The sequence below is a fragment of the Clupea harengus genome, chromosome 9, assembly GCF_900700415.2.
Source record: "Clupea harengus chromosome 9, Ch_v2.0.2, whole genome shotgun sequence".
NCBI lineage: Eukaryota > Metazoa > Chordata > Actinopteri > Clupeiformes > Clupeidae > Clupea > Clupea harengus.
In genome coordinates this window covers 1,998,286-2,009,941 of record NC_045160.1, presented here as the reverse complement: position 1 = coordinate 2,009,941, position 11,656 = coordinate 1,998,286, and the positions used below count along the sequence as shown (strand labels likewise).

Sequence of the window (11,656 nt, the reverse complement as noted above, 5' to 3'; positions counted from 1 at the left end):
CTGGCTACTGCTACACGGGTGTGGCGGGTTTGAGGGTGTGCGTGTGCATGTGCATGTGTGTCAGGTAAGGTGAGTGTGGATTTTGTTGAAGGGCGTAGTTAATGTATAGTTTTGTGAGTGGCCTTATTGTTAACAATATTAGCCTTGGTGCAAAATGTATGCCGGTACAGTCTATCTAAGACTTCAGCATAAGACTGGAGCACTGGGTAGAGGGGATCCCCCAATTGCCACCGGGTATTTTGCGCACTGGAGAACATCAAATCAAAGTCATTGCATTGCCCACCCACCCACCTCCCTATAAAAACACATCACAGGAATGGGATGGGACTGGAGTTCAGTCACGTGTCAGGAGTCCACTCCCGTGTCACCCTCTGGTGCTGATGTGGACTCGAAATGCTGCAAAAGGTGGAAACACTGATATCGTTGTGTCGTTCTCAAAGTGTGGTCCGCGGACCACTGGTGGTCCGCCAGTGCCCCGTAATGGTCCGCGACGGCCAAAAGTAAATTATTGCGACATTTCTAACATACAACTCAGAAAGAAGAGAACACAGTCAGTAGTAGCCTAATCTATTAAATAGTTGCCTAATCTATAAACAAGGTCGTGGATTGGTGGCTTAAGACAGGGACAATGAAAAGAAAATTAAATGAGAAAGCCTCTGACACAGACAAGACGGCGAGATGGTTCAGCCGCATTGGGCATCATCCCGCTGCGGAGATGCATTCAAACAGCGTTGTTTTCTCCCGCTGCGTAGACAGCAAGATGATAACTATATTCTGTGTTGTGTGACGTTGGATGATGACAACTCTTAATTATGAAAAGTTGACTACTAGGATGGCTATATTAATGCCAGTCGGCCAGCCTACTGTTGGTAGTGAATTACTGCTGTCGCGTCGCGTGGTCGGTATGCGCATCGTTGTGTTTATTGGTTGTGTTGTGTGATACATTGGCGTGTCTGAGTGTGTGATGGGAGTATGAGGCTGTGAGCGAACTATAGTTTGTAACATAACCAAGTCACGCATGGAGCAGGGTTCCAGATGCTTTGCCTAGTGCATTGTCATATCTATAACTAGCCTACCAGTACGTAAAAAAGGAGAGCCCACCCGCGAAAATCATGTGCCGCTAACAATTGTCTGGTGCCAGGTCTGGGTAGGAGGCCTGTTGTTCCGGGGATATACTATTTAGTTAGATGGTCCGCGAGTTTTTTTTTATTGGCTAAGTGGTCCTTGGTCTGAAAAAGTTTGAGAAACACTGGGCTACAGGCTAACAACAGCACCTATGGGTTTGGGCACACAACGCCTCAGGACAAAAGAACACATAGTGCTTTAAAGAGTTAAGTCACAGTTTAGCATTTGACAGGGGGCATTGCAACCATTTTTACAAGAGCACTACTCGGGATAAGGATGGATGTGTCAGAGATGGAGCGGTGTCGATATTAGCATTAGGAGCAGAAGCAATATCTAGAAATGGGTGTAATGAAGATAATTAAGATAAAACTTACGAAGAGTAAAAGTGTGATCACTCACACATCGATCAATCACACCAATAAGGCCTTCGTTCTGCCACTTTAAAAAAAATAAAAAAGTGTTACTATGGGAGGCATACTGTACATTTCACATCACCCCCCTGACTACAGCCCTACAACAGTTTCAATGACAGAAGTCTGTGGACGAGTGAGTGACAACTGTCAGATTTACAAGTATAGCATGATCAGTGTTCACCGTTTTACAATTGTGCAGTTGAAGTGTGTAACTTTTTAAATTTTTCAGTATCTGAAGGTAGTGTATTGTTGTTCAGTCCAGGAGCAACATTGCTGTCTTTTATTCTGAACTCTTTGCCCTGTTTACATTCAACCACATTACATTTCACTGGGGTTGTCAAGCAGGCATTTTCCTTTGTCAGTGTTTCATTGTGGTGTCTGGGCCCACTTCCCTCATGATAGGTTAGGACACATGTCAATCCAGGGACAACAGAGATTCACCTCAAGATACACCTTGAAAGGATTTCAGATGCATGGTCTCATTGTTTGAATGACAGTTGTTGGAGCAGTTGTTGTGACCTTCGTCGTGTTGTCCGTATAAGATCCGATGGGAGGTAACCTCTCACCACCTACGACCCTTATAATTGCCTTCATTGCCTGAATTTGATGTAACATGCTAGTATGTTCCAAACATCCAGAAAATCCCGGGATTCCTGCTTTCTGCACAGAAGTATCTTTCAAGCTATCGGTTTTCAAATAGGAGACAAACCTCCTTGCTACCACCACGAAGAAGATCTTTCCTACCACATTTAGTACTGTCGAAATTGGCCAATGGTCATGGCGTTTTCCTTCGGATTGAAAATACCACCTACCTGATGCCACACCCTCAGAATTTCTTCCATATAATCACAGTAAGCTTCCATACGCTCAATGTAGCTCCTGTACAACGTATGACCTCTTGCACCTCCTTCCGTCTGGGTCCATCATCCATTGGGGAACCCATCTCTCCAACTTGAGGAATGTCTGTCAGTATCAAGACTTTCACATACTCTTGATTATCTCTGATACTCCTACAGATCCTTTCTGTCAACTCTCAAACTTCCCCTTTTCTCATCATGATGAGACTATTTAAGAAGTAGTGCTCAATGTAGCGCCCCTGTATTCCAGGCATTTTTACCCTTCCCTGGTGGATCCTCAAGCCTTTCAGTGAATTGTCCTTCCTCCATCCACGTATACAAACCTGAAGAGCTTTCCCTGTACTCCCCAAACCGTCAGTATCCACATTCGTCCCCTTTCTCGTGGCCAAAGCCATGCCAAAGTCTAAAGCCATGTGGTCTGCCTATGAGTCATCTACCACCCCTGTTCTTGCTGACTAGAGGTTTTCTGTAGTGTAGTTGGGGTGCATCTACCTGGCTGTTTCTTTTTTTTGCCACAGATGCTGCTGATACGGGTTGCTTGCCCATAACAGCCCCTGTGGGATCTATTCCCTCTTGTCAGCTGCCACTAAGAGTCTAGACTTTCCTGTGAAGGTTAATGAGTTCAGTGTGAAGTCATTAACAAAGGTATTTATTGCACAGCTGTTTATCTAGTGATGCATTCTATCCTTTTGAGTAATTACAATAAGTCTTGGTTGTAGAGTATTGTTCACCTTCGTATTGCTGCTGTTCTGCTGGTTTAACCATTGGCTACTGCATGATATTTTATGAACATTTCCTAATTTATTGCTGTCACCGAGGTACCTTATCAGATGTTATCGGTGCATTTGATGATCCCCAATTACATGCTCTACAGTTCCAATTCTCTACACTCTACCCTTCAGCCCTCTGCCAATACTAGCTTTGCCCCTTGATAAAACAATCGTGTTGAAGGACAAAGATGGAAACGGTAAACTAAAAGCCTCATTAATGTTTGAAATTAGAGCAAGGTGAAAAGGTTAAGGAGGCACTCTTGTTTAGCATTTGTATTTGTGTGTATGTGTGTGTGTGAGAGAGAGAGAAAGAGAGAGAGAGTGTGTGTGTGTGTGTGTGTGTGTGTGAGGGAGGGAGGGGAAAAGAGTATGTGTGTGTGTGTGAGGGAGGGAGGGAGAGAGAGAGTGTGTGTGTGTGTGTGTTTGGGTTTGCACTGTGGGTCTATGAAGTCAGGAATGCTCTGGTAATATATTTTCATCAGCGTGCTAATTTGTAGCCCTATGCTCCAGTGGCTTAGAGAAGCTGCAGACCTCTAAGCAAACAGCAGACCCATGCTCCTCCTATCCATGCTCCTCCTACTTTATACTTTCCCATTGTCCCTTAAGGTGCAGTCCTTGACTCAGGCAAAAGATTGTCGATATTTCAGCTCAACAGCCAATCGAACGACACTCTTCTTTTCCATGCTCCTGAAGTAACGTGTTGATTAGCTGGAACAGTGTATGGCTTGGTCCAAGCCACTTTGTTTGTTTTCCATTTGCAGAGCCAGAACTGTCCACAAACACCAGAGTTGTTGTGAGAGCACACACTGGACGGACAGCTGGAGGAACACAAAGAGGATATAGTAGCTGAATTCGATGCAAAGTGTAAATGACTGATGTCAAGGACTACACCTTTAACTGGAGGTCATATCTCCATGCTGTAAATTGATTCTCACTAGGAGTTTCCAGTAGAGCTGATAATCTGGCTTTACTGTTACTGTAATGCCATGACCTCTGGATCACTCTTTCAACAGTTAATGTTCACTGTGTCTAAAGAGAAGAGAAGAGCTGGTGGTTTATCTGGTTTATCTCCAGTGAATTGTTAGTGTCATGCAAAGCAGACATGATTAATCTGCAGTACAGAAATGTCAGAGCCTTGATTTCACTGTTTTACTCTTTCAAATAAAGTAGTGAGCAAAGGCTAAGCCCAACAGATTTTGAATTGAGAAGCAAAATAATAAATAAATAGATCAATAAATCACTTGACATGAAAAGGATGTCGATTGTTGAAATAATGGTGGCTGGTTCTAAATGCAATTTAAAGGTTTCTGGTTGCTTGATAATATAGAAATATATTTATGAATATGTATAGAAATGATAGAAAGTGGAAGTGTGGAATGGTCCTGGTTGAAGGTAGACAGTATTCTGAAAAGTTCCTCTAAAATACGTAGCTCTATTGAATGAGCATTTGCTTGCACCCGTGACAACTGAGGAGGACGCAGGATTATTTTGTCCACTCAGCTTGCAGTGTTGCTGCTCGTGAGCCGAGAGAAGTCATTCACTGTGTCCACCTTGATCAAATAATGCAGACACAAGGGGAAAGTGTTTCTTTTTTGTGGAGCTCACTGAGCAGTCCAAGCAGAGACTGTGCAGTGAAAACAGTGATTTCCTCTCCTTATTACCTTGCACAGCTCACTTTTACATGGATACCAGCTCAGTGTTTCTGACACAGATATCACCAAGAGCTTTAAATGAATCCGTATTCTGTGAGACCGTTACTGTTATTCCCTGACACTGTCATCAATTTGTGCAGTCGCCCCCCGGCTGTGTGGTTCCCCCCTTAGCAAGGGGCCATGCACCCCCACATCTAACTGCCCCTCTGTCACGATTGGCTTCCCTGCTGCCTCGCTGAGAAATTGTACTTACTTAAACTACAAAATGGCACCGGCAGAAAAAGAGCAGATATTAATGGCGTTGAGGCGTCCGGTCACGCTCCCTCTCTGCATGAATATTTTAATAAGCACACAGTGGAGGATGGAGGGAAAGAGAGAGAGGGAGTGTGTGTGTGTGTGTGTGTGTGTGTGTGTGTGTGTGTGTGTGTGTGTGTGTGTGTGTGTGTGTGTGTGTGTGTGTGTGTGTGTGTGTGTGTGTGTGTGTGTGTGTGTGTGTGTGTGTGTAAATGAGACAGAGAGAGGGATGGAGGTGAAGAAAAGCGCTGCAGGTTTCTTTTGATTCTCTGCGCGCCTAAATGAATTGCTGCTGTCATCAAGGCACTGATGCCAGGCTGACCTCTCTTTCCTCTGGCTTGCCAAAGGAATGAAGACTCTACGTAGATTCACGGCGCACGTCTCAGATGATGGGCTTCTGTTTTATGCAGTCAGAGGTGTTTATGAGAAGTGAATCAATCAAGGGGCTGTGGACAGTATAAAAAATAAGGAGAGTCGATACACTTGCATTAGTGCCAGTGAGGCCCATGTTTTTTTCTGGGCTCTGTGGATATACATCAGGACTGGTAGATGCCTTTGTACAGTGGTGTCCATAGGAACAAGTACGTGGGGGCTGTTTCAGTGTCTGTAGCCCTTGATTGTTCTGTGTTGTTTCCTAAGTATCATACTATCCATACTTTTTTTTGCATTTTCACACCTGTATTTGGACTAAGGAGGCTGTTTATAATACGATCAAGAGCCACTGTGTCTATCATCCTAGCACACTTCTGCAGTTTTGCTGCACCGCTGCTGCAAAACTGATTGAAACTGCTGTATTTTTGGAACAGCACATTCTATGGCTTTACACTTCGATAGTAAATAGAACCCAGTAATCAACAACTAAAATGTTAGCAAGGTCTGTTTCTATTAATCAGGAAACTTCCAAAGAGATGGACATACCTGCCTATTGTTTTGTACGAGATGGACATACGTACCTGCCTATTGTTTTGTATGAGATGGACATACGTACCTGCCTATTGTTTTGTATGAGATGGACGTACCTGCCTATTGTTCTGTATGAGATGGACATACGTACCTGCCTATTGTTTTGTATGAGATGGACATACGTACCTGCCTATTGTTTTGTATGAGATGGACATACGTACCTGCCTATTGTTTTGTATGAGATGGACGTACGTACCTGCCTATTGTTTTGTATGAGATGGACATACGTACCTGCCTATTGTTTTGTATGAGATGGACATACGTACCTGCCTATTGTTTTGTATGAGATGGACGTACGTACCTGCCTATTGTTTTGTATGAGATGGACATACGTACCTGCCTATTGTTTTGTATGAGATGGACATACCTGCCTATTGTTTTGTATGAGATGGACGTACCTGCCTATTGTTTTGTATGAGATGGACGTACGTACCTGCCTATTGTTCTGTATGAGATGGACGTACGTACCTGCCTATTGTTCTGTATGAGTACCACATATTGAAGATAGTGAATGCACTCATATGGTGGTAGGAGATTGGCTGTAATAAACTTGATGTATAAAAGTGAGATTGAGAACTTAAAAGACTTTACAATAAGTCTAAAGAGTGGGATCAGTAAAGACAGGAAAGTTGCTGGCAGAGACCTCTTGTTATGGTGAGGACTCTTGCCATCATCATCAGTGATGAACAGGTGGTTATAGACAGGAAATGGCTGATTTGAGCTGTCCTGAGGCTTGTGAAGAGAAACAATTAGGAATAAATGAACGTCCAAGTCAAGAATTTCTACCTGATTACTCCCCATTCATTTGCATTCCAAGTGTCTTTAAGTTGGCAAACATGCCAGCTGAAATGTTAGGCCATTAACTTGGCTTTTTGAAAGAGACAGTCTCTCTCTCTCTCTCTCTCTCTCTCTCTCTCTCTCTCTCTCTCTCTCTCACTCTCCGTCTTGCTCTCTCTGTCTCTCCTCTCAGTCCTCCCTTGAGAATGTCATAATTCGCCTGAATGGAGTGAGTGAACTGAACAGGTTGGAGCTAGCGCGCAGTGAGGCTCGGTAGCCGTAATTAGGAATGGCACTTGAAAGCCACGCTTTTCCTCTGACCACGAGTCTATACAAGGCTCTCTCAGTTTGAGGCAGGAGGCTGTGCTGCTCTGCTCTGCTCTGCGCTGCCCGACCAAAGAAAAAGGTCATTCACAACCCAGCCCTCCCAAGGGGGAGCCAGTTACCCTCCTTCTTCTTACTCCGCAACCCCCTTTAAAAAAATCGATCACAATTTCACAAGTGGCCCCACAAAGAATGTTTTCATAGAGGGAACGGGAGCCTTCTGCCTTTTATTGGGTATTGTTTCAATAAACGGACAGCTGGAGAGGTGTGGGGGAGTGTGTGTGTGTGTGTGTGTGGGGGGGGGGATTTGATTTTGTGCCTTTAATTCATTATCTGCCTGATTCAGTTAGATTACGTCTATATGACATCGCTCTAAACTACATGTCTGTCAAAGTGGTATCCAGGTACTATAGTAACGAACAGCAGATGAAAACCCAGATTGGTATTATGGGGCAAATTTGTATTGATCCAATTGTGGCAAGGACAGACAAACTGGCTTCGACAGTACCACTCCGCTATGTTCCATTTCTCCTGTAGAATAATTTCTCTGTGTGTGTGTGTGTGTGTGGGTGTGTGTGTGTGTGTGTGTGCGTGTGTGTGTGTGTGTGTGGGTGGGTGTGTGGGTGGGTGGGTGTGTGTGTGTGTGTGTGTGTGTGTGTGTGTGTGTGTGTGTGTGTGTGTGTGTGTGTGTGTGTGTGTGTGTGTGTGTGCATGTATGTGCATGTGTGTGACCCTTTATTTGAACCTTTACTCATAACATAATGAACATGATGTTAATAAACAAAAGCTAATAGGTTAACATAAATCGTCACATCAATCATTATTATACCTGCTATGTATACTGTAAATGACAGTGTTATAATGATACAATAAAACTGTCATTTCATTGGAAATAATCTATCATAAAAGCTTTATTATGATATATGGCCATTGCAATGACATGTTTATGATGTAGTTTAGTCTTGTGATGGAGAGTTCAAATAAAGTGTAAACACACCCGCACACACACACACACACACACACACGCGCGCGCGTAAGGCCACTCAAACACACTTTTCTGCCGACAGCATTCGTGACAGTGCAGTATTCTTCTGGCTGGGATTCAGGTGTTTAGTCAGGGTTCTGTTGTAACAGAGATGTGGATTCAGGTGTTTAGTCAGGGTTCTGTTGTAACAGAGATGTGGATTCAGGTGTTTAGTCAGGGCTCTGTTGTAACAGAGATGTGGATTCAGGTGTTTAGTCAGGGTTCTGTTGTAACAGAGATGTGGATTCAGGTGTTTAGTCAGGGTTCTGTTGTAACAGAGATGTGGATTCAGGTGTTTAGTCAGGGTTCTGTTGTAACAGAGATGTGGATTCAGGTGTTTAGTCAGGGTTCTGTTGTAACAGAGATGTGGATTCAGGTGTTTAGTCAGGGTTCTGTTGTAACAGAGATGTGGATTCAGGTGTTTAGTCAGGGTTCTGTTGTAACAGAGATGTGGATTCAGGTGTTTAGTCAGGGTTCTGTTGTAACAGAGATGTGGATTCAGGTGTTTAGTCAGGGCTCTGTTGTAACAGAGATTCAGGTGTTTAGTCAGGGCTCTGTTGTAACAGAGATGTGGATTCAGGTGTTTAGTCAGGGTTCTGTTGTAACAGAGATGTGGATTCAGGTGTTTAGTCAGGGCTCTGTTGTAACAGAGATTCAGGTGTTTAGTCAGGGCTCTGTTGTAACAGAGATGTGGATTCAGGTGTTTAGTCAGGGTTCTGTTGTAACAGAGATGTGGATTCAGGTGTTTAGTCAGGGTTCTGTTGTAACAGAGATGTGGATTCAGGTGTTTAGTCAGGGTTCTGTTGTAACAGAGATGTGGATTCAGGTGTTTAGTCAGGGTTCTGTTGTAACAGAGATGTGGATTCAGGTGTTTAGTCGCCCCTTGTGTGCCTGATGTCATAATGTGTAATTCAGGAACAACCACCACCAGATTAAGAGTTGGATTGCTTTCAACTTTATTTGCTCGCAACCCTTTCCCCAACAGTCGAGTCTTACAGGCCTATCCACCCCCTGCACTCTCCCACCACACACACACACACACACACACACACACACACACACACACACACGTACACACACACACATACACACACACACACACACACACACACACACACACACACACACACACACACACACACACACACACATACATACATACACACACACACACTTAGTGCTTGGCAATGAAAGATGTACTGTTCCTCCAAATGGACTCATAGTAGCGCGCACCTCCTCTCTCCTTTGGAGGAGTGACAGAAGCAGTGGGGGTGTGGGGAGGAGGCTGGAAACCCACTTTGGCAGAGTAATTTCCTCCAGTGGTGTCATGCTACTGTTTTATGTGCACTGGACCTATTGTCTCATTGCTTAAAATGATTTGCATTTCTCAAATGAGGCCCATGCTATGTTTGGTGTACAATACTTTCCAATGAACTGCGTTACTTGATGCATTAGGCGTCATTGAGGTACTTACAGATAGTTAAGCTTCATCCCGACTGTTTTCAAACTTTTTTATGGGGTAAAAAAGTATAATTTCTCCTCTGGACTTAATGCATTGCATTAGTGCGTCAGAGTGAGCTAGATAATGATCAATAATAAATCTGACTTTGGATAGAGAGGAAATAATAGTCCTATCTCGCTGCGGTCTCTAATAGCAGCCTTAATCAGTCTGAATATCATGGTATACTTTGCCTCCCTAGCCGCGCCAACTGTAAATCATAAGGTTTATCTTCATAATGCTTTAATTGCATAGTTCTCTCAAACACAGCGGAGGCGTGTGTTGTGCAAATGGATATTACAAATGACTTGGGTCTTTATGAATTTGGGGTTTGTGGAGAGTCTGCGCTGGGACCTGTTCGGAAATGATAAATGATAACGACCAAGAACTGCTTGTTCTTATCGGGACTGTTATTCCTGCACAGGTTCCTATTTGAACAATGTTTATTAAGTCCTTACGGCTGGAGCTGGAAGTGGTATCTGTTTGTGTGTGTGTGTGTGTGTGTGTGTGTGTAAGTGTGTGTGTATGTGTGTGTGAGCGCATGTGCGTGTGTGTTTTTGTGTGTATATGTGTATGAGTGATATTGGTGGGGGTGGGGGGTGCTGTGTTGGTGACATTCTGTTTGTTTCAGGATGATACAGCTTTGGAGGAATTTTGCATGTTAATCTCATTGGTAATTGAAGCTTTGCGAAATTAGACATCTGTGTCGAATGCTGGAGATTTCTCCACAAATAATTCTGCATGGACAACACTGGGAGCAGCAGCTCCACTATTCTGTGGCAGCCAGCTGACTAGAAACAATGTTTAGTTTAGTTGAGTTGTTTGTTTTTGTATGCACAGTTGTTTGAACATTTGTTGTATCTGTCATGCTTAACAATCTTCATACAACAGTTCCAGTAGAGTAATACACTTGAACAAATAGACGTTCGGCGAACACTGATGTTTTAGTGAAACAACACTGCGACATGCACCAATCCACTTTACAACGCTGACCTACAGTCTGTGTGTATGCTGTCTTGTGAGATCTGCAGTACATTTTAGAGATTATCTTTGACCTGCGGCCTTCTCCTCATGACCGAACCACAGCTAATATTCCTCAACAACCCTCAACAACCCTCCCTCTTGCGTGATGTTTTACACACTAAACATGTTCTTATCCATACATCTGAAGGCGAGTCATCTGTTGCTGTTGCTGGGTTGCGTTACAGTTCAGATTTGAGGGCACATGCGGTTGGCCATACTGTATGCTCATGACAACTGTTCACAGCAGGCTGGATTATAGATTAGAGGTCAAGGCAGACAAGGGGAGAGCCGTATAAAAATCCACTCTGCATCTGGTCCCTTGGAGCAGCATGTCATAACAGCTCTGTGATGCCAGGCTATGTTGTTTGTTTGTCTTTCTAGTGTCATGTACATGTATTCTAGCTTTTCAAGGAGTGTTACAAATTGTGTGTGCCTTTTGGTCACTTACTGGACGACAGTAAGTGTTCAGATATTAATGTATATTTGGATGTCATTTGTGTCGCTATGAGATTTGAAGTGTATATATTGTCAATATAAGTCAATCTCAAAATAACCACAAAATGACCCCCCAATGGCGATGCATCTAAAATATCTCAGACAGTGGGCCAATGAGATAATCATTAAATGAACGTCTGTCCTGTTTTTCCTTCCACAGGGGGCATTTTTGAGACCCTTGAGAATGAGCCTATAAGTGTTGAAGAACTGGCCTTCAAATTTGCTGTGACCAACATAAACAGAAACAGGACCTTAATGCCAAACACCACTTTGACCTATGACATCCAGAGAATAAACCTATATGACAGCTTCGAAGCATCCAGACGAGGTAAGAATACGCTTACCTCTGCATTGCACTTTCCTGCTGGTTAATCAATGGCATTGCATTGGTCGACATCAAGATGTACAAAGACAGACAACTGCCTCTTATCTGTAACTATT

General features: G+C 43.5%; 1 protein-coding gene across 2 annotated transcripts in view; it reads left to right on the top strand.

Moving 5' to 3' along the window:
• Positions 1-11,656, top strand: part of grik1b (glutamate receptor, ionotropic, kainate 1b) — a 39,641-nt gene that overhangs the window by 5,512 nt on the left and 22,473 nt on the right. For both annotated transcript variants that reach the window (XM_031573028.1, XM_012830918.2), the window contains exon 2: positions 11,376-11,543. In XM_031573028.1, coding sequence (XP_031428888.1) covers positions 11,376-11,543 — 168 coding nt within the window. The remainder of the gene's footprint in view (positions 1-11,375; positions 11,544-11,656) is intronic.